Source organism: Anopheles maculipalpis, chromosome X (assembly GCF_943734695.1).
Source record: "Anopheles maculipalpis chromosome X, idAnoMacuDA_375_x, whole genome shotgun sequence".
NCBI classification, from domain to species: Eukaryota; Metazoa; Arthropoda; class Insecta; order Diptera; family Culicidae; genus Anopheles; species Anopheles maculipalpis.
The window spans coordinates 15,518,769-15,545,344 of record NC_064870.1 but is presented as its reverse complement, the minus strand read 5'-3'; the positions used below and the strand labels follow the sequence as shown (position 1 = coordinate 15,545,344).

Below are 26,576 nucleotides of genomic sequence, written 5' to 3'. Positions count from 1 at the left end.
AAGGTTGAATAACAAGTTATTCAACTTTGGTCCCAGGCCCGCATTTTCTAACTTTTGACTCAGTTTGTATGGAGAAACTAAGTCAAATGCTCCCTGTATGTCAAGGAAAACAGACCCCATGTTCTGCTTGCGTGAGTTAACGTTCCTGGATTTCGGGGGTGAAATCAATCACAACCAGGTTCTTTGAGTTCTGCGTCTTTACGACGTTTATTATTCGACTGATGTACTGAGGTGGGTGTCGCTTACAATTTATGTCCTATTTATAAGTTACATTCTATCGGGAACGGAGTAACGAGGGAAAGGGAAGGATTCATCTTCAGGTTCACTGCTATGTGTCCTGGGTGCCGGATGCATCTCAGGTATTCTTGTAGGCAGGATATTCTACTACCGGAGTGTCTGGAGCCGTGTCGCCTGGACGGTGCAGGATGGGGACGGTGCAGGATGGGGACGGTGCAGGATGGGGACGGTGCAGGATGGGGACGGTGCAGGATGGGGACGGTGACAGGTAACCATCCCGTGCTGGAATAACCCGAGCGTCCGGAGCCATGTCGCCTAGCCGGTGTAGGATGGCGACGGTGACGGGTAGCCGTCCTGTAGCCTGTGCTGGAATAACCCGTGCGTCTGGAGCCGTGTTGGGTAGTCGGTGAAGGATGGCGACGGTGGTAGGTAGCCGTCCTATAACTCGTGCCGGGCAAGCCCTATTTCAGTGACCAAAAGCGCTAAACAGTCATTAGTACCCCTGGCTTTACGAAAACCAAACTGAGTACTTGAGAGAAGGTTGTTGGTTTCCAACCATTCTTCTAACCGCAAGAGAATCATCCTTTCAAGGAGTTTCCTCAGACACGAAAGTAACGATATTGGCCGATATGAATCGTGTCTTGATGGCGGTTTGCCAGGCTTCAAAATAGTGACAACTTTCACTTCTCTCCATTCTTGCGGGACGCTGTTGAACTCCAACATATTGTTGAAGATTCTCAACAGACGTTTCTTGCCCATGTCGGGAAGATTTTGCAGCAGTTTGCTGTTGATCTGATCCAGGCCTGGGGAAGAATTTTTGCTTGAAAGGAGAGCAAGCGATAGTTCAACCATAGTGAACGGTGAGTCCATGATAGGGTCACTGCCAGGCGCATTTTGATGAAAGTTCTGCGCAGGAACGAAATCGGAGCAGAGCTTGTGGGCAAATTCATTTAGCCACTCGCCAGAAAAGCTTTCGCTCTCGTTGATGTAGTTACTGTTTCGCATCCTTCTAGCCATCCTCCAAAGCGAATTAAGTGAAGCGGAAGGATCTAGGTTGTTGACGTATCTACGCCAATAGCCTTTTTTCTTCGCCTTCAACAGGTTTTTGCACGATCTCTCCAGTCCTTTATATTTTTCATATAAAGACCTTGAGCCCGTGTCCCGGAATGCTTTAAACGCCTCCCGCTTCTTATTAAAAGACGCTTGACAATCCTTGTCCCACCAAGGAGTGGGAGGTTTTTTGAATGTGGTCACTGCCGATAGGGTCCTGGATCACCTTCCAACTAAAATCCAGGGCCATCGCTGATGGACATAGAGACAGGTCCAGTGCACTCGCCCTACTCTTAGGTGTCTGCATCCTAGTTGCCTCTCCTGAGTTGAGAATTGAAAACCCAAATCTGTCGCAGATGTCTCGGATAATAGGAGCGCGTATGTCATCTTTTTCGCAGCCCCAATCGACTCCGTGAGAGTTGAAATCTCCCAGGATCAAAAGTGGTCCAGGCAAGACCGCTGCTAAATTTCCAAGATCCTCTTTGAACTTTTCAATAAATTAAGGTAAATGTCACGTGAAGATCGACAAGTTTTGCCTTGACTGCGAAAGTTTCAATAATATCTTGTCTAGGGGTGGGTATTCTGGTGAAAGTCTGAATCTTTAGAACACCAATTAGTACTCCCCCACCCCGATCTTATCGGGGTGGGGAGTAATGCGATATCGGTAATGCGATCTTCACGTATTATATTATATCCCGGGAAGGTAAGATTAATGTCTTCCGATAGCCAAGTTTCACAGAGGGCGAACACATCACAGTTGTGCTCGCCCACTAATGCTTTAAAGGAGTCTAACTTACCAAGCAAACCCCTACAGTTCCACTGTATGATGGTGGGAATCGGAGGAATTAATCGTCCAATCGGACCATCATGCTTAAGCATGGCCATTGGGCCAGCCACTGTTTGATCATCCCCTTCAGGAAAGGAAGGGCCCAAGTAGCGATCATGTGCAGGTGCTGCGGGAGGTTCAGGGTCATGAGGAGTGACTTTAGGATCTCGGAAAGGGACGGGGTAGGGGTTTTCGGACAACCCCCGATTGGAAAAGTCAAGCTTTCCAGAGGGGCTTCGGTCCGGGGGGATCGCTTCTTCTTGGGGTCCTTCCTGGCATTTTGAGGAGCGGAAGCAGAAGGATCAGCGTCTCGAGTTGGGACTGAGGATGTTGCTTTAGCAAGACGCTGTTGTGCCAAAGGTTTAGTTTTTTTAGGACCTTCCGTTGTACCTTTTTGTATGATACTCTCGTGACCTTAGCTGATCTGTGTTTAGCTGAGCTGAGCTGATCTGAACAGAGGCATCTGTTCGGGTGCAGCTGGGTTGGACTCGCCATTTGCAGCTGTATCCAAAACTGCAAAAGGGTTCGACGCGTTCGCACCTTTAAGGGCGTCGCTATAAGAGCCGCGTGCCCTCTCAGCTACCGTTTTTGTCTGTTCCCTTTGCAATTTTCGGTACACCGGGCACAAGGCTACCTCATGCCAGTCCTCCCGACAATGCGAGCATTTTTTAGAAGGGGCTTTGCACTCCTCGGCGCCCCTCTGCATTTTACGCAGCATATTTTGCGAGTGCAAAACGGATTGGCAAGACCGATCCGACTGCACTTCGAACAGGTGACCACCCTTGGCACGTATGGCCGGTCGATCGGTATCCGGAGACCTTCAATAATGAGGGCCTGCGGAAGAACCGTACCCTCAAACGTGATCCTGATTGAGGAGGTCGGAACATATTTTTTCCCCTCCTTCGCTGAGGCGTCAAGCTTAAAAAGCTTTTTTGCCTCGAGCACTTTTACTTTTGGCGTACCTGGGGCTTGAAAAGCGCCCACGCCATATTTAAAAATATCCTCTTCAGGATATTCGAAGTCCTGGATCACGCCGGACACTTCAACCAGACTACCGGGGATATAAACCCGGTAGTGCTCCGTAAACTCTGGATCAGCCGCAATGACGTTGGCTTGAGCCCGGTCCTTTGCGGTAACCCTGATCTTGTTTGGGCGCATCCGCAAAACATCGGCAACGCCCGGGTACTTTTTAAATAACGATGCCGCGATCGTCCTTACATCGAGTTGTTTAACTCGCGGCATAAAATACACTATTGGCTTACCCTCCCACGACGGCGGGTAAGCACGCGCTCGATGTTCTGATAGCGGCTCGTTAGTTGCTACCAGCGGGGAACTCTTTGTCAGCGGGGCACTTTTTGCCACCTGGGAATTCTTTGCAAAGTGGCACTACTACATGCGGCCTTCGATGTCGAAGGCCTTTCGTCGATCGCTATTTTTTTTGCCGCTGGTGCAGCCTTAGGGCGCCCAGGCTTTCGTTTTGCCTCCCTGCAAGAATCATTCTCCCGATCCGAATCAGAGACATCCTGCTCTACCGCCATGGTAGAGCCGGGGACAACGGTGCGTATAGGGAAGGATAACACTTACCGTGACACACGATGCTCAAATAGACAAACTCACTCACACACACACACACACACACACACACACACACACACACACACACACACACACACACACACACACACACACAGTAGGGCTGCTACAAGCGCCGATCGATGCGATAACGCTACGTCGATACGCTTGCTTATCGCTTGCAACGATCAGCAGCAACGATACACACACTCACAACACAAGAACACACGTCGATCGCCACTCGATCGATAGAAGTAACGGTACACTCTCCGCACGAATACAGGAGAAAGGCCGAGACACCGATAAGTGCGTACGGGTTATCGCGTCGACTACCCATTCGCACTCGAGAACAACCACTATCTGCCGTATGCGAAAAAGACAAAGACGCTTCCGAGCGGAATACGTCCTCTCACTACGGAAGTTGGAGGCAGACTGACAATTTTTTAGTAGTATGCTTAAAAAATGCTCAATTTGATCAGGATTAGATTAACAGTATGATAAGATTCACTTTTATTGTTTATTTTTGTGCTTCGGTTTGAAGATTACATATGCTATGGCAGCTGTTGGAAAACACAAAATAAACAGGTCAATTTGTATTCTTGAAAACATCAACCAGCAGTGCACCATCATTCGTATGGCGTGTTTTAGTTTGCCACTTTTTTAGTTTGTTGTCTGCTTGTTTAAGTTTTGCAACGGCAGACAAATCCATGAATGCTTACTGCATTAATACATTTTCTTCACTTCTTCTTACCAATTATCGTTGACGTGAGATAATTCTTTAAAATTTATGAAGAACTTATATTCTGCTATTTAGATGTCTAGAAGTTAAATAAGACGCAAATAATGAATCTGTAAACAACTAGTTGCCTTACAAAATCAATTCACTACTGCCTTTGTTCATAATTTAAGCTGTCAATCACATTGAAAGATCTTAGACATCTTTACACGGTACAACTGAACATTTAACATTTTTTTTATTGTCATAATAATTGCCTGCAAATATTTTTGTTGAGAATTTGTGAATAGTCCAAAAGACTTAGATAGTTTAAAAGGCTCACCAAACATTGAAAACAGATTTAGCTTGGGTAATCGGTATGATTACCTATGCAGTTGTATGAAGGTTGTGTATGATACGTATTGTGTAAACGCGTCTTCATATGTACGTCTAGAATTCATATGTACGCTCCATCTCGTGTGCTGCGGCATCGGAATTTTTTGTTTATCCCTTCGAGACGGACGATGTATGGTTCCAGTGATCCTCTTCTTCAATGTTTTCAGGCGTTTAACAATGCTTCTCACCTATTTGATTTCCATCTTTCCCATCAGTCTTTCCAACGCCTCCTCCTTCAATTCTTTGATTCGTTCTTTCCATCCGTGTAGTAGTTTTTTTTTCCTTTCTGTTTTTTTTTTTCCTTTCTGTTTGTTGTTTCTGCAATGCCTAGTTTGACTAAAGCCTATCGATTGTCGTCCGTTTTAGCCTATGCGTATTTAGTTTAGTTTAATTTTTAAATCATTTAGCAATTAAGTCACTTATATGTAGCCCTAGCGGCAGATATTTCGTTTGAAATAAATAAATAAATAAAGTAACATTCAGTAATAAACTGTGCCAAAACTGACCGTATAATTTTCCATTCGGTGCTCTTCGTGCAAAACTGTCTCTTCTTTCTTCCTGACTCATACTCCCCCTTGAAACTGTTTTAGTCTCTAGCGCCCCGTTGCTCTCGTACGTAGGACTTCTCTGTTACTCCCATACATTTTAGCAGGTACCGGTATCTGACGGGACTTCTCTGTTACTCTCATGCAATTTACCAGTTACTAGTACCTGGTTACTTTGGACCTGGTCGTCGCCTTGAAGTCTATAGTGTACCTGGTTACTTTTAGACCTGGTTACTTTGCGTGTTATTTTACCAGGTACAAGTAGCTGGTTACTTTGGACCTGGTCGTCGCTCTGAAATATGTAGTCTACCTGTTGAGACGAAGTCGGGTTCGTTTCGTGCCATCACGACGCTCGAACAGATTGACGGAGCTTATGCCCGCTGCTCCCTCGAGGTTCGCGTCCACTGCTTCCCGCACCACCCATCTGGACGGAGCAGATCACCCATCTGGCACACCACTCGGGAAGCTCCCTTGTCGCCGAGTACAGCCTGAATCTTCGCCGAGATGTCAGCGCTGTTCGTTGATGGGGACTCGAAGGTATCCGAGTGCTGTTGGCACCACCTAGGTGGTGATGGAATTATGATTTATTATTAACGATTGAGGATTCGATTCAAAGCTACCGGTGGTTTTACGCAGGTGATCAAAGCAGGTAATTTTTTCTTTTTAGGGGAAATAACTTATTCTGAAGTGAGCGTCGAATCGGTGAACGAAATCCATGCTGAGGGTGACAATCATAGAATGACATACTAATTTTGTTTATGCAGCTCAGTTAAATTGGCCCGGTTACAGGGGTACACAACAAAACTCCGGCTACGAAACAAAATTCCAGGATATATCTTAATACCAGTGTGTATGTTTTTGGGGAAGCATAAAAACATATTCCAATATGACCGGATAATAATTTAAGATTATTGACAATGCGGCGACAAAATAAAATGATAAAAATATAAATAATTTATAGCTGCTCACTGTTGATTAGTGAACCTATTCGTTTATAGTTTATCGGGAATTTCAGCCGGAACCAATCGGTCGTAATCCACCGCTGACCGTAGTTTGTTCGCTTCACCGAGGATCAACAAACAGTGAACCATGGGGAATGCAACGTTTTTGATACTTAATCACATGAATGTGTGCGATCTTCAGCCCAAGCACTATCGCCGAAATGTCCTCCAGGATTGCCTTAAGTTTCAATCGAAAAACACGTAAATTGAGATCTGATCGAACGGAAGCTTACTGCCGTGGTAATATAGACTCGATCACTGATGGCCACTTTGGTTTGCACGTTACTGTAATGCAGAGATCAGGCTTACCAATCGCACCAATCGCAATGCAATAGCCATAGAGTCTTGGTACTGAACTCGCACGAAACGACTCCGCCAGGAAACGATGGTGCAATGATAACACGTCTTCCTGCTTGCTCCAAGGTTTGGCCTTGTTCAGGTGCTCCATCTTGCAACTGCTGATCGGCTGGGCCGACAAAGTCCGTAGTACCATCGTCGCCTGGAAGTGATATCATCTGAGCGCGTTCACGGCGCGGTGTCTTTAAGATGCCTTACGTCCTTCCTACTTCTGCGTACGGATCAAAGTGAGTTAAGAGGAGTTGTCGCAGAATAGCTCTATGTGGGTATGCCATCTAGGGAAAAAAATTGACAGTTACTTGACTGAAAGGTAAACAAACTTCGGTCAAGCAGTCTTCAGAAGCAGACGACTTCAGGAAGGGCGCTGGGTGATGAATGTGCTAAGTACCAATCGTGGTACCAATACGAGCTGATAGAGCTTCTTTTACTGTGACCGGAAGCTAGCGGAAGCCCTAACAACCGTCCGAGACCCATCGAATATCTACTGTGCATGATGGTGTTCCTTTCACCTTTAGCACTAGATTTGGCTGCATATGTAATATTAGATTGCAATTGATGATGTCTGATACAGGACAAGACTTGCTTTCATATGAACTTTAACTTGTCTTGCGTTGTATCAACCGCAATCATTGGGCACAGTTGACGCGCATATACTATATGTTGAGAGGAAAACGTATCACTAATTAACTTTTTTGCACTGTAAATAATAAACATGTTAAATCAGCTGGTTCGTTTCGTTCAAGTAAATGTCAAATCGGTGCTGGCATACTTCTTCTTTTTACTTGTCAAACCGGGGTTTTTACCTCCTCTTAACTCTTTTTGGTACGGATGCAGAAAAGGATATTGGAGTGCATCGTAAAACTGATGCTACTCGTAATCACGGCTGAGAATTCTGATGCTACGGTTCTACACAACAATTTTACGCGACTGTCCTTGTTCGTTGCTGACAAATATAATTATGTGAGCGACGCGGGTTTATTAATTTAAAGTTTAAACATTTATTCATAACTATGCGTACCGCACGCTTGAGTTGCGAAGTACAAACTAAAACTTAATTCTAAGCTATTCCTATTTCTTTTCCCTAAGCGCTGAGCCGGTGCCTGATGCCGCGGAATGCTTCAGGGCATGTCGGTGTCGGATGGCGAACGGGGTCCAGAATTGCTGAGTTGTCGTCTGCTTCGGTCTGGACGACAACCGTGGGAATAGCATCATATTCTTGTGTCATATGACGGTCACATGTCATAGGCACATAACTATGTATCACCGAATTTATCGTCAGTTGGACAATTATAGCAACGCATAATGAGTCCCTGCAATCGTGTGTTTATGTGTAACTGCAGGTTCGCGTGGGGTGTCATACGATCGTACGCATGCTGGATTATGGCAGCCAGCGTATTGTATGAGTCGAAAATACTTTGGAGGGTAGCCACAATCGCCCGATCCAGGTTGCTGCTAGCCGCCAACCGCGCGTCGATCATTTCGATTCGTCGAAATGATGCGTCGTCGATTGTAATGGAAGTATGACTGCGCATGTGTCAGTACATTCCCGGTCAGATGAACAAGCGCTCCAATCCGAAGTGACACACGGCACTTTGGATGTGGTATGTGTGCGCCCCAGATCTCTCTACTACAGTGCGATTCTCATGTACTCGGTCATCCGGTCGCACTGATGCTCTCATCGATTTAAATTGTAAAATTGAAATGAAAGATTGGTAATATTGATGTGTGGTTTCGGAAAAACATAGTAGATATCATGAATACGGAGAAACTGCCCATCCAAGTAGAGGTAAAATCTACTCTTGTCTACGGCGTCGTCCTTTCCCATACAATTAGTATGGAGAAAAAATTCACATCCAAGTAGGGGCAAAAACTAGCCTTTGCTCTTTGTACTCATACACTCTTTGTTTGATAGTTTTTTTGAGCTGAAATTATTGCAATGCTTTTAGCAAAAAAGAATGTTTGTTGAATCATTTAGTAATGATTTTATCAAACAATCAGTAATCATTTAGTAATGATTACTGAATATTCAAATAATAATCAATTATTATAATTAATTTATAATCATTGCCGAGTAATTAAATGACTGCTAATGTGCAGTTAAACGTCATTTAAAAAACCACTAAAACCACTCCACTAAAGGCCAGCAAAAACCGGAAATGCCTGTGACTGAGCTGAGCCTTTTTTTTTTTTTGTAACTTGTTCGTTTTATTTATAATGTAAATATTTGCACGAATTCGATAAATTGCTTGAAATAACGCCACACTTCTTCTATTTTTCTTCATACAATTCGAATCACCATTTTGCAATGTAGTCAGTGGCGGTTCCAACGCACCGTTCCTCAAACTGGTGAGCGGCCTATAATTCAGAAAGGTCCTCCCCAGAATTCTCGGTTAGCAGCTTTAATGTGATTGGGTCTATCAACCTCTACTCCGCTTAGCAGCTCCGAGCTAAATCCGGCTCTACAAGCTCTTCCGAATTAAGGTTTTCGTTTCGAAGAAGGAATAATGTGTAAAATATGAATATTCCGAAGACTGAAGGCTCAAGGTGTTACTCGGTCGGGTAAAAGACTAAAGAAGGCACCCCCTAGAATATTTTGTGTACAACACTGTGAGATTTCAATTTTATTGCACAGTGTGTATTTGGTGGTGGTCAAAAGAGATAGAATAAATATTTATTTATTTATAACTAATTATGACGGTCCAGTGCCGTATTGTTCACACCGCTTGTGTTGAACAAATTCTATAATCATATTTATAAGGCATTTCCTCCTTATTCCTTGCCTTATCCCGGGCATACTCGGTTAGATAGAATAAATATGATGTCTCTGGAAAAAGTGGGTTGTTGCTAGATTGACCATTCACAAAACAAAAAGAAAAAAAAATACTTTCCTGACCCTACCGCACTGCATACGGACCTTTACAACCAACATCTAACATGCGTGGTATTTACGCATCAGCCCGAGTTTCCTCTCGATTCATAATTTTCATTTTTACATGCACATCCTAATGCCACTCACAAATTTGTGCATCAGCTGGTATTGAAATTCAACAACAAAGCAGAAACGGCGACTATCCTACCCCCTTTGGTCTGTAAACAAGCCCATCATATTTATTCTATCTCTTTTGACCACCACCAAAAACACACTCTGCAATAAAATTGAAATCTCACAGTGCTGCACACAAAATATTCTAGGGGGTGCCTTCTCTAGTCTTTTACCCTCGGTCGACTTCTCGATTCGTTCTGTATTTATTCTCCTTCTTATTTCGTATGCTGTTGTCAAGGATACATAATTATACGGAAGAAAACTATTCTTGCGCTTCAAAAAGAAATGGCGGAATTAAAAGTGAGCATCGGAGCAAAATCATTTGTCAATATTGAAAACGCCTCTACTACAGTGCGTGACGCGTTCGAATGCATTAATAGCATGATCACGCCTTTTGCTGGGAACATCTCAGAAAGTATCAGTGCGTGGTTTGAGAAGGTAGTCTGTTGACTTCTACGGGACGAAGGTCAAAAGGATTACCTTATACAACTCTCCTAAAAACTTGGTCTTTGGCACACACATAGCACCAGCTCTTATAGAAGGATGTAAATTAAACTTCCGTATTAATCTTACCTACACAATATGAGAAAAATTTAAATATATGATGCACAGTAGCCACCCCGTCAATGAAAAGGGCATATAATATCCCGAAGACTGAAGGCTGAAGGTGTTACTCGGTCGACTTCTCGATTCGTTCTGTATTTCTTCTCCTTCTTTTTTCGTATGCTGTCATTCCCGTCAAAATGACAGTTGTCAAGGATACATATATATATGCTGCTTAACCTAAGGTTTATAATTTTTTAACGTTTACAACCATGTGTACAAAAACTGTCCTGAACGTAACAAAACATCCACTGCTGCCATTTTCGAGACTGATGCAGGTGCAGTCACAAAGCTTCAAGGTAATACTGTATCCTGAAAATAGCACAATTAGACTTGCGTGAAATCTGTAAATCAAATGCATACATATATTTAGTTAAGTTAGTACAGTAGAATTGAGGTCAATTCAAAGCTCAGGATAGCCGAGTTGTAAACGTTAAAAAATTATAAACCTTAGGTTAAGCAGCGAATAAATATGTATCCTTGACAACAGTCATTTTGACGGGAATGACAGCATACGAAAAAAGAAGGAGAAGAAATACAGAACGAATCGAGAAGTCTACCGAGTAAAATCTTCAGTCTTCGGGATATTATATGCCCTTTTCATTGACGGGGTGGCTACTGTGCTTCATATATTTAAATTTTTCTCATATTGTGTAGGTAAGATTAATATGGAAGTTTAATTTACATCCTTCTATAAGAGCTGGTGCTATGTGTGTGCCAAAGACGAAGTTTTTAGGAGAGTTGTATAAGGTAATCCTTTTGACCTTCGTCCCGTAGAAGTCGACAGACTACCTTCTCAAACCACGCACTGATACTTTCTGCCACGATGCCATCGTTGAAACCGTCTTCACTTGCCTTTGACATTCTTCCGCTGACAATCCAACCCAACTTAGTTTCGAGCAATCGGGGAAGATATGACGCCAATTTAATCTTTCCATCTTGCAACAATTCGGCAAACAATCCAGCTCCTATCAGTAGATCTATTCGTTCTGGTTTGTTAAACGCTGGATCTGCAAGCGGTATTCCTGCTGGTAGGTTCCACGACTTCACCTCTACAACTCGACTCGGAGAGTCGGACGTTACTCGCGGTAACACCAACAATTGCAGCGACGTCTGAAACTCGGACACACGTGATTTTATTCTGGCAGATACCATACTGGTTGCTGTCACTGACACCGTCCCTATTCCGGATAAGGGGTTCGAAACTCGGGTTCTCTTTAATCTTAATTGCTGGGCCAGTCGTTCGGATATAAAGTTCGATTGGGATCCTTGATCCAATAGAGCTCTCGCGGGCATCTCCTCTCCATTACTTCCGCAAATCAACACCACTGCCGTCGATAGCCACACCATCGTTTTTGACCTGCCGGATTCTCGGGTGGTGGCATTAATTGTCGTAGTTTCCACCTCTTCTGCTGTTGACTGTGATATCACCTTATCTTCTTCTTGCCGTTTGCACAAAAGTGTAGGATGTCTGCCATGACAATTATTGCACTTGGTGCTATTTCGACAAAACCTTATTTGGTGATTCGCCTTTAAGCAGCTAAAAAATAGTCGGTGACTCTTCGCCAAAGCTTCACGCTGTAGAATTGACATTTCCATGAATCTTGAACAGCTGTCTAGGGGGTGATCTGCATTGCAAGCTGGACAAGTTTTCTTGTTACGCGATGATTGGGCTGCACATGTGACTGAATATGATTGGGATGTTCTGTTCATCTTCTGATCTGGAACACGATTTCGCTGGTAGACCTTTGCAGCGGCTCTCGTGCCAATTACTCCGACGCTGTGGAGAGCGGTACTATTTAAGATGCGAATCCGTTTTTCGCAAAATTCCATCAATTGCTCGTAACTGTCGGTCAGGTTTTCCACTGCAAATTGTTCCCAATACATTAATGTGGTCTTATCGAGTTTATACGTTACCAGCGTCGTGAGTGGCGTATTCCAGTGTTGTATGGGTTCATCAAGCCGTTTCATTCCTTGAACCAATCTTCTTGTCTCATTTACTACTCGGGTCAGTTCAGATGATGTTGTGGCATTCATGGGCTCCAGCTGAATAAGTGCCTTGAAGTATTCCCTCCGAAGGATCTTGTTATCGTCGTATCTCTGCAGTAAGGTCTCCCACATTGGCGCGTAGCCCTTGTCTTCGAGAGGCACATGCTCAAATTGCAGTGCAGCTTCTCCCTTTAGCGACGCTAACAGCTACTGAAGTTTTGCCACCTCAGGAAGTTCCGGCACATCATGCACTAATGACACAAAACGATCCTTGTATGTCACCCACTGTGTAATGTTCCCATCAAACGTTGGCAGTTCTAGTTTTGGTAAACGCATTTTAACACTCGCGGACGTTGTATTATTTGCCATTGTGCTATTCGCAATCGGATGCGCACTTTCATCAGCCTTTTGCAAATCCATAATGAAACCTTTCACTTTATGGTATTTTTTATAAAACTCCTTTCGATCGTTACGCATCTGTACCTCGTCAGCCTCCTCATCTTCCAGCAATAGTTTTTCTCTTACATCCTCGTATGCCCCCTTTGCTTCCTCTAACGCCTTCACTTGACTTGGTAACTCTGCACGATGCACGGAATCATTATAATTGTCTACAAATTCGACGAACGTTGCTATCCACGAGTGACGATCTTTATACACCCTTGCTATTTTTTTCATTTTATTTTCTGGTGGCATTACAACGATTTAATTAAACTTGTTTTATTTTACTATTATTATATTTTTGTCCACGACACGACGTACTGAATTGTCCCACTGTACACTATTATGGCCGCACTGACGCCAACCTTACGCGCCCAAATTGACGAAGCGATGGTGTACTCAGGTTATTGACCGACACAATGAAGCGATGGTGTACTCATGTTACTGACCGCCACAACGCTAACTTTCGCACAACGCGCATGCAACCCACTCCAACAATCAATTTGAACCGTTTTGTCCTACAACTTGTGTTATCCTCCGACTGTTTTCAATTTAAACTCGATCACACTGCGATACGATTATTATCAGTTTTTTATCCGTTGGCCTTAATCGTTAAACCCTTACACACACAAAGTCACATACAAGCGTCACTACGATAAATGTCTTTTGTTGAACTACGCACAACGATTTTCTACCGAAAGTCTGTATCGAATATTCTCCGTTTTAACACTAGTACGCAGCACTACTTTTCCAAACTGCACAACTTCCTTCTGCGGATCCGGTTCGAAGGACCAAATGTTCGATACCTCGCTTGCTTCTTTCGGATCGTTGTTTGTGACCTTTCCGTCGGGGGTTTACGTTAAGACTGAATTATTTGTATTCACCTACAATATTTACAATATTACTTACACTAAGGCCTATTCTATACCTAGACTACACTAACATATGTACACGATATTACGGGATAATAATTGCATACTCATAGGCGCAACAAGCAGTCTTGGACGTTACAGCCTAATAGAAAACCGCGTGGTTCCAACGGAGCAAGGAAAAGAAACAACTACGCGACACACAAACACACATACGTACACGACACGTAAATGACAGGACTACACACGCGATAACTGACAGGGTAAAGGAAGTGAAGCCACGGTTGATAGCTTAGATAAGAGAAAGGAGAGGTTGCGTCATCACGTAAGGCGGGTTAAGCGTTTCAAGCGTTTACGGGCTCTAGTTGATTAGATGATACGCAGATAAGATAAAGGAGAGGTTGGGTCACTACGGCGGGTTAAACGTTTCAAGTGTTTACGGGCTGTAGACGATTAGATTATTCAACCGTGGCACACTTGGGGGGACAATGTTGGAAACTTTATAAGGTTCTCAACGCCCTGTCAGTTAGGAGGCAAGAAGAAGAATAGAAGAAATAAGAAGGATCAGAAAAGGGCAGGACGAGCCTGCCCCGGGATCAGTTAGGGAACGATCGAGTCATTCGAAAACGTATCACGAGCGGATAAAGATAGGAAAATTAATATTAGCGCGCGCGAACAGCGGACTAATTTTTGGCTCTTTCTTTCTTTCTCTCTATTGTATCTAAAGAGCTTGGTAATAAAGAAAAGGTAAAAGAAGCCGCTCGTTTTTTAACACTCGCTGTTGCCTCTCCATTGCCGCCCCGGATGATGTTCCATCGCGTTTTGTTCGTCGTCCATCTCTAGGAATACGTTCTCGATATGATCAGTGTACAGTGATGGTGGACGAAGGACTTTACAAATGACAAGTGTATGATACTGGAAGTTTGAAGAAATGTAGAATCACATACTTACAAACAATGGTTGCTTTGACAATCGAAATAGAAAGCAGAGCACTTTCGTTAATTTGGTATTTTTTAAATGCCAAATTTCAAATTTGTTGATATTGCATTGGCAAGAAACAGTTTTGAAGCAGGAAAGGGAAACTCATTAGCTATCGGACAATCGATTTCAAATTTGTAAACTATGATAAATTATAAGTCTGAAGAAAGCGTATACGATGGGCAAACACCAGGCATGGAGTAATCGAACCCAACCCCAACGCTGCTAGTCATCGTCTTACAAGGGAAGCATGTTGAACGAGCAATCGAACACGGTACGTCCCGTTCCGGTTCGTTCTCATTAAAGCACACTGATGTGCTGAATAGGAGAAGCAATAGAGGACAACATAGTGGGGTCTCTTGCACTATGAGTCAAGAGTGAACGATAATGCCGGAAGTACTGAGATCTTGTTCACAATTTTAGCGACTAAAATCATGAACGTACTTGGCTGCTTGGTCCACTTTCGATCGTTGTCTCTCGCATGTCCCTATAGTCGCCTTTGCTCTGAGGCTCCTATTTAATTTAATATATATGGAGGCAAATCAATTTGGCGAAAGACAATCGTGTCCTGAGAATGTCAGGCGAATCTCACGTATATTAGTGCATGTCCCCAAGAAACGACGGACGTTGATGCACCTTGATCTGTAAAATGATTGCATAACGGATGTAAGGCGGCAACTAACCGAACCAAGTTAGCTTGATTTATGTGGTGATCTTAGGAAGTTAATGTGATATACAATTGTGATATTACCCATCTAGCATTGTTGAAACATCTTTGTATATTCATACAACCCAACTGTCATTGTTGCACGATTTTTACCCGTTTCGATGCGTTTGTATGCTTCCTCAACCCCCTCAACTCCACAAGCTTGAATGTCGTTGCTATCGTCGTTGGTTGTTTCACAGCCCATCTCTTTCTAACATTCTACTGCCTTTCTTCGCTCTCGCTCTTCTGGGACTTAGTCGTTTTCAGTTTGTGTATTTGGTGATTTTTATCAAAGGCATCCAGCTTCATTGTGAAGTGAAAAAGTGTGAAGGTAAAATGTACGGATACTTGAAGTCAATCAAAAAATCGATTAGATTGAAAACAATTTTTTAAAAAATACTTAAATCTGGGTTTTTGCTACATGATAGAGAAAAAAAAGATTATTCTACGCTTTCCAAATGTTTCAAATTGGTAGCTTCATTATGTTGAATGTTATTGAAATATAAAAAGGCTAAACATACCCCGGGTAGGTGGCCATTGAAATAATAGTTAAAAAAGACGATAAATCGTTGTCCAAACTAAATTATGCTAAAAATAACGCTAGAAATACGTAAACTTTTGTTTTATTTAACATAAACCATGCAAATTTAGTAAAATTATGTGAAGATTAATTTATTTTCGCTCTCGTTACCTTTTATTCGAAAAATTCACTCGAACCTCTATCATATCTATCAGGTAGTAGTATTAGTAGTGGTAGTAGTAGTGAGTTTCATTGAGTATAATATAATTTTTTTACATGGAAAGTTCTTTGAGCGGGTTCGACTTTCGCGTCTTTCCTCACCATTTTGAATAACTTTGCTGGCATAGCGATTTTTGGTAGGTCAATTCGTTACCTGTAAGGCGTTTGGAAAATATGAGTGGGAAAGTTTTCAGAAAAAACCCAACAAGTTTAAAAAAAGGGGGTAGGGGGTTACCTTAACAAACTATGCTTAAATCTAGAAGATTATGGCTAACAACTTACTAGCTATGTTGCGTTAGCAACGTACGGTGATATTGCACTTTTATTCCGAAATAATTCACTCGCGAAGTTAGCGTTTTCTTAACTACACTTTATTTTCGTAGTTCTCGATTATATCGTGGTACGGTGTGTGGTGTGGCGTTAAAAAAATTACACTGTTTTTCGCGCGCGTTGATGTTGGAAAAAAGAGCTCGATGATTCGCCAATTAGCCCTTTTATAGTTTTCCACCATCGCAAATTCGTGGACTTGCGATACGCTCGATCCTGATTCAAGCGGATCCGCATTCGAGCAGTCACGCTTGGTGTCACGCCTGACATTCGAGCAAAGAATGTCCTGAGCAAACGCTTTGCAAATTAAAAACAATAACAAGCTATTTATACCTATCTAACCTAAATAAGTAATTACAACTAGGCTGAATTTCGATTTAGCGTTTTTTTTTCTGCCTAGGAGCTTAGTCGGCTTATAACCGGATAAAGAAGAGGGGATAATGTGCTGCCTTGAGGTACTCCTGCTGTGGGAGTGTACTCTTCTGATACGCATTTACCAATTTGTATGTAATTTTTCCTCTCTTTAAGGAAGGATTCGATGATTTTAATAAGATTTATTGGGAATTTAAGATTTATGAGTTTATGAATCAGTCCTTGATGCCAAATTCTGTCGAAAGCCTTTTCACTGTCTAAGAGGATTAGGCCTGTAGATTTTCTTTTGTGTCTGTTTTCTCTTATGTCTTTAGTTAATCTATGTAGCTGGTGTGTTGTAGAAACTGTGGGTTGAAATCCAAACTGTTCAATTGGGATTATGTTATTTATCGAGGTGTGTAATCTCATTTGGATTTCAATGCATTTTTCGAATATTTTACCAAGGTTACTTAATAGGCGGATAGGTCTATAACTTTCTGCTTGGAATAGATCTTTAACTGGAATTTGGAATTGCGATAACTTTAGCTATTTTCCAGTGACTAAGAAAGTAGCCAAGTTTGAGGCTTTACGCGGTAGTCTTTTTAGCGACCGGTTGTTACGGTTGTCAGATATTTTAGTCTAGTATCAGTTTTCCAATGATTTGATCTGTTGTAATGGATGTCTTTTGTAAATTTCTAATATGCCTAGCCACTTTAAGTTCTACATTTCTGTTTGAGTGTGTTGTAATATTTTGTGCTGATTCGAATTGTTTTTTAAGTGCTTTACATTTTTCTTCCGAAGTTATTAGACTTTTATTATTGCATTTCAGTGGGGGGATTGACCTAGTGTTGTTTTTAATAATGCGTACGATTTTCTAGGGTTTATTGTTATTTTTGGCTTGATCGTTATTCATTGACATTAAATTTTATTGCCCATTCTCTATTTCTTAATTCAGACAGAGCTAGTTCAATTGTCTTTTTGAGTCGGTAATATGAATTTTAAAAAGAAACGTCATGTCTGTGTCTTTGCCATCTTTTCTGAGCAATATTTCGGATTTTTATGAGCGAGATTATTTCTGATGGTATAATAATCCTGTAGTTACTGGGTGTTATGAGAGGGACTGATAAGTTATGAGCTGTTGTGATGGTTAATATGAGTTTTTTATCATTTCGTCTATTTGTGTATAGTTTTGGATATCACTTAATTGTGTCTCAATTGGATTTAGCGTGGTATTTATGTGTTCTTTGAATATCTTCCAATTTGCATTGCTGTAATCAAATATTTTTTGTTCGTAATTGTTTGTTAGTTTTGAAGTAGAAACGGAAAAGATCACGGGTAGGTGGTCTGAGGTCTAGCAGATTTTGGTGATTAAGTCGGATATTTCGCAAGTGGCATTTGATAATGTTAAGTCTATTGTAGAGGGGTTTCGCAATGGATCTAGTGGGTAGTATGTAGGTGAATTTGGGTGATAAATGGTAAAACTACCTATTTGCATTTCCCTAAATAGGCAGTTTCCAGCTGAATTTGTAATAGAACAGTTCCATAGTCTGTGTCCAGCGGTCGCCGCCTATCAGAAAGCTATTTTTTCTATTGGTTAAGGTTTTAATATCATTCTTAAATTTACTCACATCAGTTTGTGAGCCTGGATGATATGCTGTAGTGAAGGCAATGGAACCTTTTGTAGTAGACAATTTAACTTCTAATGCTTCGATTATTTTTTTTTATTCATAAAGGACGGCCAGGCCGTATTGCTGCTTCGATTATTTTAAGATTTGGACTTTTTGCTACTTTGTGTTGAATGTGATTTTTAACTAAGATTAAGATTCCTCCTTTGGCACCGTCTGTTCTATCTAACCTGTGCGTGGTATTAACAGGTATCGAGAATTTCTGTATCGGTTTGAGAAAAGTTTCTACAATGCCAATCAAATCAACATTATGATCTTTCAAATATTGAATTAGCTCCTGTGTTTTGTTGTAGATGCCGTTTGCATTCCAGTATGAAAGAGAGATATTATTTAAGACCGCCATCACGGAAAGCAATATTTTTGAACTATTTGAAAGACTACCATAATCTGATCTTCCTTGGTTGAACATTTTTTAAGGCACGAAAACGTTTCCGTGATTATTTGGGCTAGTTCATCGGGCCCGAAGAGAACGTTCTGATTAGATGCAGTTACGTTTGCATGTGTGTTAGTTTGAGATCGTTGCGTACACGATGGATGTGTATTCGTAGTTACGATTTGGGGACGTAGAGGTTGCGAGGTTGGTAAGTACGGGAAATCTTACGTAGATATTGTTACCCGTTTTGGTGTTGGTAATTTGACTTTGCTTTTATCGGTTGTTCTCTTGTTCTGTCGTTACGGGCATCCGGGATTTGCCCGTCCGTTGACCCTTTGGCCACTGGACACTCGGATGATACGTGATGATCTGCACATTTTATACACTTTGCTGGCTTGTAACAATTTGCCGCTCCATGGCCGAACCGTTGACAATTTTTACACTGCATTATGCTGTTGCTGTTAAAGTAGTACCGCCAATATACTGCTTGATGGTTCAAAGCTTTGATAAAACGCAGCGTTTTTAGGTCGACAGTGCCTTTGTTGAAATGAAGCAGATATACCGCTTGCTCCTCATACCGCTTTTTGTTAACTGCTAGTTTTTTTTATCGTCACAGGTGTCAAATTTTCTTCTTTGAGAATTTTTGTGATTTCTTCTGTTTCCATGCCGATAAGACCCATTAGAACAATTTTGGTAGTTCTGTCTTCCTCCAGTTGATAAGTGTGGAAGTCCGTTTGGCATTGTTTTAAGTAGTTTATCACTACATTGAAATCGTCTACTGTAGTAGTGCGCACTACAATGCCCTTGTTTGTTACAGCTGTCGTATATCGTACAACACCTGCGGTGATAATCTTCTTGTGGATGTCTCCAACGTTGGTGTCCTGGATGTTGTAGTTGTTCGTTGCGTTGAATGTTTGTTTACGATCTCCTGATCGTCTATTGTTTGCAATATATCAAATTGGTTCTGTTGATCCAACGGCCTTTTTGATTTTGATTTTGATTTTGAACTTCCGTACACTGAGGATTGAAATGTGGAGAGAGGCAGCGTTGCCCCTCTCTTTCTCCCGATACGTTTGATACGGCCCATGATGGGCGTCTGAGAGAGATGAATACTGTGATTAGCACTTGATTTATATTTCGCTACTTCTTGGCTTAGCTCTCGCAAAACACGTCTGCACGCATTCGAGTGTGAGGAGCGACCTCACACCACACACCACCACTCTCCGTGAATGCCTTTTGTGAAGTAAGTATCTTTGCCATGATCCTATTTACATTAGTAATTTCTTGTGGATGTTGTAAAAGGGTTATTGTAAGATTGGTTTAATTTTGAAAGAAGTGAGTTGTGTTTGTGCTAAAAGGTTTAATAGTATTCTTTATTTTCCACCTAAAAAACCCCGTCTAATGCTGAGGCTTAGCACACTCTAGCCACCAAGTTAACAGGATTTGATTTTATTTATCAACTTTGAGAAAACTGTTGCGAGTAGATTCAAACACGTAGGTTATTACAAATGTTTATTCAGCTAAAAATAGTTTCTATCCTCAATATTTCATTTCAAACCGAATTGTATAAAGTTCTGAAAGTTACACCACAACCAATTCAATCAAGAAGGCTATTTTGTAGGACAAACCCAAAATTTAAAGGTACACGTAAGACCGTAAAGTCTTGAGGTGGTTAGCTATGGTGCTAAACAATCAGTATCTGTTTACGGATGGAGTAAAAGGCTGCACTCCATAAGTTATCATCCTCTGCATTTTTATAGTAGATCCGAAGTTCAGACAGACCTAAAAAGCTTAACAAACGGTCTTCTTTGTGTTTGGATAACATCGCTGTAAGTAAATCGATTACAATTTTTTTTATCTTCTACACTATCATTAGCATGAACCAGTCCAAGTGCCACTTGATAACGATGGTGGGCAATTGCGATATCAAAAATGCCCGTTGCTTCAAAGGGTGCGAAACTGTTCAGACGCAATGTTTGATGAAGGTAGGAAAATGTGTTGGCCGTACGATATGGAGCTCTAAGGAATAAAAGCTTCTTACATACGTTGGTAAGCTTGTTTATCTGCATTAGGCCAAAGCCTCTGGCGATTAAACACGGCAGCAGGTACACGCAACGATCCTCTAGTACGATGTGAAGCAAATTTCGTCTATCCTCATCGACACTGTGTAGATCGAGTGTCTTGTTGATAAGATATTGGAACTGTGGTAAGGATTTCGCGTGACTTGTGCAATGGAATAATTTTAAAAGCTTCACAATTAATGCGTTGGTAACCTTCATGCTCGTTTTCTGTACGATGTACCTTGTCATCGGTAAGCTGCCGACGTTTATCACATGTGCTAAAAAACATTCCAAATCAAATTCATCGTCGTCGTTGAATCGTTTCCATTGATCACCGCATTCCAACCACTTGAGACAGCAATGTTTAACAAACGGGATGTTGACTGGGATGTTGGAACGTTTCATCGTGCTCGCCCAGAATTTCTTCTCGATCGATAGTATCCTCTTCGTGGCAACACTGAATCTCGTGCCGAGCACACAACTCGTGAAAGATCACTTTAAAAATATTCTCTTGATCAAGGTCAACTGCGGCTTTAGCACAACCGACTAATACCTTGTTGTCTTCAATCTGGTACAGGAGTGAACGATTGTGTTCAACAAGGTAAACTATTGAACGGTAAGCTGTTTTGTCAATGGCCAGTTGAAACAATCGATCGACGATGCAGCTGTCCAAAGTGTTCATCCTTCTACCCGATTGTATAATTAACTGCTTGAGGATCAAAAGTTTCGAATTTGCTACACAAAATTCCAACATCGTCATCTCGTTCAGTGTTGGCATGGGCGCATCCGCATAGACATCGAAATTTCGCACTCGCAGCATATTATTTACCACACGTGCAGCTAGTCGATTGGCTGTGTCCGTATCGCGTCCATATCTTTCTGAGAAGTCTACATACTTAATGAACTTCTTCCATAGTTCAATCGCGTCGTTAGCACACAGCTGCCGAAACAAGTTGTCCTCATTAACGGTTCCTCCCTTTCTTAAGGATATTGCATATCCATTGATCGTCATCCAGCACATAAGCATAATCTAAAGCACTCCATCCCTATTCGGACAGTCGCGCGGAAGTCTTGTAATTTCCCTTTTTTTTGCTTTATTTTATACAGACGTTTTTATTTTGCTTTGTTTGTATAAAGACGAAGAAGAAGTAGAAGTAAAAAGGAATAAAAAAAAATTCAAAATTTGGTCCGCTGACCTTACTTGATAGAGTGTGTGACGAGAAAAGGCACCTTCTCTTGCTCCCGTAGCGATTATATATCTTATTTTTCGCCTCACAGTGGTCGCTTTCGAGCCCCGACCCGTGACACATTTTCGCCCAAGCGGTTTCGCCCTTCCAGGGGTCCTGAACGCCTCAACAATCCCAATAGTGCATCAGGTGTATCGATAAGCTCAAGGGATGTCGCTTGCAGTACGGTTTCATTGTCCACGTATGGGCCTAAATGCAGCGGTATTGGGCCACCTGTGTCTTTGTAGCCAACGGCATCAGGATTAACGCTCACTATTGGTACAACCTCTATATTGAAGCGATTTTTTTTATAAAACGCTTTATATTCAAAATATATTATTTCTTATATCTATCTTATTTCTAGTGCTTCCTTTCAGTTTATCATGTGTTCTAGTAGATTCTTATCAATGCTATTAGTTGTATCTTCTTCAGTGACTGTGATTATATAATTTATAAACATGGACATTATTTTATATCTGTGATTTTTTTTTTCAAAATGCTTAGTTCCGGTTTGCTGAGTTCATTAAACGTTGGTACTTCAAGTTGTTTTTCGTTAGCTATTTCCGAAAACATATTCCATAAAGAATTAACCGTGTGACATTCTTTAAATGTGTGTTCCAAATTTTCTTTTTCTCCACATTTTTCGCAATTTGGGTTCGTTTTCATTCCGAATTTGTGTTTCAGCTCTTCTGTAAATATTTTTTCATTGACCATAAGGTAATAATAGCTTCGTTGTTTTGAGTTCAAACTATTGTTGTTAATGTTTCTCCAAATTCTATTCCATTTTCGTGTTGGGATTTTTGTCTGTATATGAGGTGGTGGCAATGAATTTACTATCTGTTTGTATATTCCCTTTGCTGTGGGTTCAGCTTTATTTTTGTTATCTAGATACGCTAATTCTGATCTTATTGGTATTAAGCAAGTATATCTTTTTGATTCAAGAAGTTGCTTGTGAATGGCATTGAATCTTTTTCACGAATGTGTCTATTCAGTAATAATGTTTTGAGTTTTAGTTGTGGTATTAATAAATTTAGCCCTCCTTTGGCCTTACTCAACGCTAATTGAAACATTTTGACACGAGGGCCACCGTTTGCCCATATGAAACTACCAAGTAGGAAAGTTATTTTTGCCAGATGAAACTTACTAATAGTCATCACTGAGCCTAGATACCACAGTTTTGATGTTAAAAACGTATTAGCTAGTATGACTTTCTGGTGGATGTTTAGTTCCCTCATTCTGTGTTGCCTCACTATTTACAATTGAATGTGACGGTCCAGTGCCGTATTGTCAACTGTGTTGCCTCACTAATTGGGCAAATTTGTGGGTCGTGGCTTCCCAATTGAATTTCATGGTTAATCGAAAGGAATTTGTGAATAATATGCCCAATATTCTTATTTTGTTGTCGTCTTTTATCCAATCGGTTACAATCCTATTCCTGTTGTTTATTAAGCCAATATCCATTGCTACCGACTTGGACGTGTTCAGTTTGGCTCCAGATGCTTTTTCAAATTCCTCAAATGCTTGTTTAAAGGCCGGGCTACATTGATCGTACTCCTGAGTGTAATTTTTGTGAACGCATACGCCATCTAGCGGCGGCGGGTCGAAGCTAGAGGCTGGTATAATTTATCTGTCAAAAAGCGTTTTGGGTCGAGGAGCCTATAATTTTGATCACAAACCAGTAAACAAACAGCTCGGTGAGTATGTTCGATATTTTGTCGTGTATGTTTTTTTGAAAATATGTGGTAATTTAACATACATATTGTATTTCTAGCCATGGAACAAGCAGGAAGCAGTGGACGCAATGAAAAAATAGTAAGTACAACTGTTTTTAACGAAAATTGTGTGTGTGTGTGTGTGAACTGTTGTCTGTGAATCGCCGGCTCGGCTCGGGGCCGCAATTGAGCTGAACATTTTATTGAAAAATGTAGTGTTTGTAGGTTTCACAAGTGCTTAAATAATTTGTTGTAGGGTTTGTCCATCTATTTCATCATTTAAACTACATTGCAGAGTGTGTGAAACTGGTTGTTCGTTTTGGTATTGTAGCGGTTTTTAGTATAGAGCGAGTTTTTTTATTCATGAGGAACGGCTTTGTCATATTGCTTGGTAGAACTTTTTTTTTTATAAAATTGTAAGCAAAATTTACCGGCCTATTTGTATACATTTAATATAAAAATAGCACGTGTTATTATTATCACTGTGGTTCCGGTGTGACGGCTAGCATGACCGAATTATCACGCGATTGTCGACCTTTCTGTTGTTTTAATTTAAATTAAAAAAGGGAAGTATTTAACTGAATTTTCTTTTTCATTCCAGGATCATGAAAAAAGCCTCCGCTTCATTGCCGAGGTGCAAAAGCACCGTGTTTTGTGGGAGAAAAAAAATAAAAACTATAAAAATGTAGTTTTGAAGGGCGACGCGTGGGCTGCGATAGCGGCCAAGGAGGAGGTTTCGCCACAAGATGCGAACTCGCTGCACCAACGGGTCGGATTCGCTTATGCTTTCTCGCACCTACTGATCTTTCGGGTCGACCCGAACTCGTTGCACCCGCGGGTCGGATTTGATTCCAACTCCGACCTAGCGCACCCGCTGCACCCACGGATCGGAATCGATTCCGGCTGACTCTTTTTATACGAGGACGTTGAAGAGGAAAACGTAGTGCAGCACATTTCACACGTTCATTCCGGCTCCGTTTTTCATGAACTATCCGCCGGCATCTACTACCCAAGCAGTGAATTTTGATCCAAAGATGCATGTAGAAAAAATGAGGTTTTTCGCTATAATTTCAACTCTACTCTCTTCATCAATACTGTTGTGTGTGGGTTGATGTCTTTATCAATCGCAATAATATTTAGAAAATCATTTTTTACCTTCACACCGTTGTATTCATGCGATTAGAGTACAGTTGTTCGCAATGTATTCTGTTTCTCTAGCCAAAGAGTCCCCAGAGCAATGGTTGGCCCCGGCAAACGGGAAAGTTTACTGGCAGGCCCTGGTGCCTGCCACCTGGCTGAACGTTTTAAACACATAAACACTGAAGCGAGGCTGGTTACACCCGCAACTTACCTTGACATAATCCCGCAAAGCCTCGATAAGACATGCGCACGTCTCTTTAACTATTCTGCTGATAGAATGCCTCGACACCTAAAATTATATGTTGATTGATAAAAGTGTGCTTAGCAAAAAGCAAATAGCTAAAATAATATTACTTACCCGGAACACGTATTGGAGGCTGGTAAATGTCTCTCCAGTCGCAAGATAACGCAATGTTATCAGCAGCCTTTCCTGTTCCGTGATTGCTTTGCGGAAATCTGTGTCCATTTTCGCAATTTTTGGACCAACAAGGGACAGTAAATGGAAGAAATCTTCCTTCTTCATCCTTAAAAATCGGTTCATCGTCTCGTATATACCCGATGTCGTGATGTCGGTCAGTAGCCGGTTGCCGGTTTCGTTTCGGTTCAGGAATAAGTCTTGAACCCACAAACGACGTGCATGCGGACTACGGGAACGAGATCGGGAACGATCCCGGACTTCGTTGTTGTCATTTTCAAGCTCTGGCTCGCTCATTTTTCCAAAAAATCGAGAACCACCAACATTTTCACTTCTACTAAACACCGGCCGGCAAACGATTCAAACAATAAACAATGCACACTGCTACGATCAAGGTGATAACATTGACTACAATTATATGTGGAAGATTTGGCTGTGGAAGCCATGATGGATGGAGTTTGGCAGATGGGAAGGAATGTTGTCGTGCGCTTTGTATGAAGCTTAGGCACCCAACTGTCAAATGACGATTTGCCCCGCAGTACTCGGCGTCCTGACCTGTAGCAATTTATTGATTTTGATCAACATGTCAAACGGCATACAGACAGCCTGGTCGAAAATTGATGAGACACCAAGCATGAATAATTTTGGCACTTAAATTATACCCACATCTAGCTTGCGCTGGTCGCCGCCAGATGCGCTAGTGAATATAAAAATTACGCTTGCGAGTACGATCAATGTAGCCCGGCCTTTATCGTTATTGCTGTGATTTTTCGGTACTAATACGATTATTCCTTCCACAAATTCGGGTGTAATACGATGGCTAAGTGCATCGTTTAGAATAAGGTTTAATTCTTTATGGATGATGTGAAAGAAAATTTCATAAAATTCGCATGGCAAACCATCTCTTCCTGGACTGCGGTTTTTTGTACTTGTGCGTAAAGCGTTGAAAATTTCCTCAGTTTCGATATCTTTTGTCAAATTTCTGTTAAGAACACATTGATTTGGTATTTTTGTGGATACTGAAGGCTTTGTGTTGTCGCAATTTTCATTCTCTGAGAAAAGTTGTTTGAAGTATTCATTTACTTTAGTGTGTATCTCGTTTTCATTGTCTATTACTTGATTGTCAACACGCAGCTTTTTAATGAACATACGATTTTTTCTTCGTTGGCATAAATGAAAAGTTGATATTGGCTCGCCTGCTATGTAATGGTTGCTTTCTTTAA

The 26,576-nt window shown here is 41.5% G+C and overlaps 1 protein-coding gene across 1 annotated transcript in view; it reads right to left on the bottom strand.

Moving 5' to 3' along the window:
* LOC126563897 (uncharacterized) overlaps positions 1–25,650 on the bottom strand; it is a 42,501-nt gene extending 16,851 nt beyond the window's left edge. Inside the window, exons 1-2 of the mRNA XM_050220691.1 lie at positions 25,297–25,650; positions 25,150–25,227 (exon numbers count right to left, since the gene is read on the bottom strand). Of these exons, the coding sequence (XP_050076648.1) occupies positions 25,150–25,227; positions 25,297–25,650 (432 nt within the window). The remainder of the gene's footprint in view (positions 1–25,149; positions 25,228–25,296) is intronic.
* Positions 25,651–26,576: the final 926 nt, after the last annotated feature.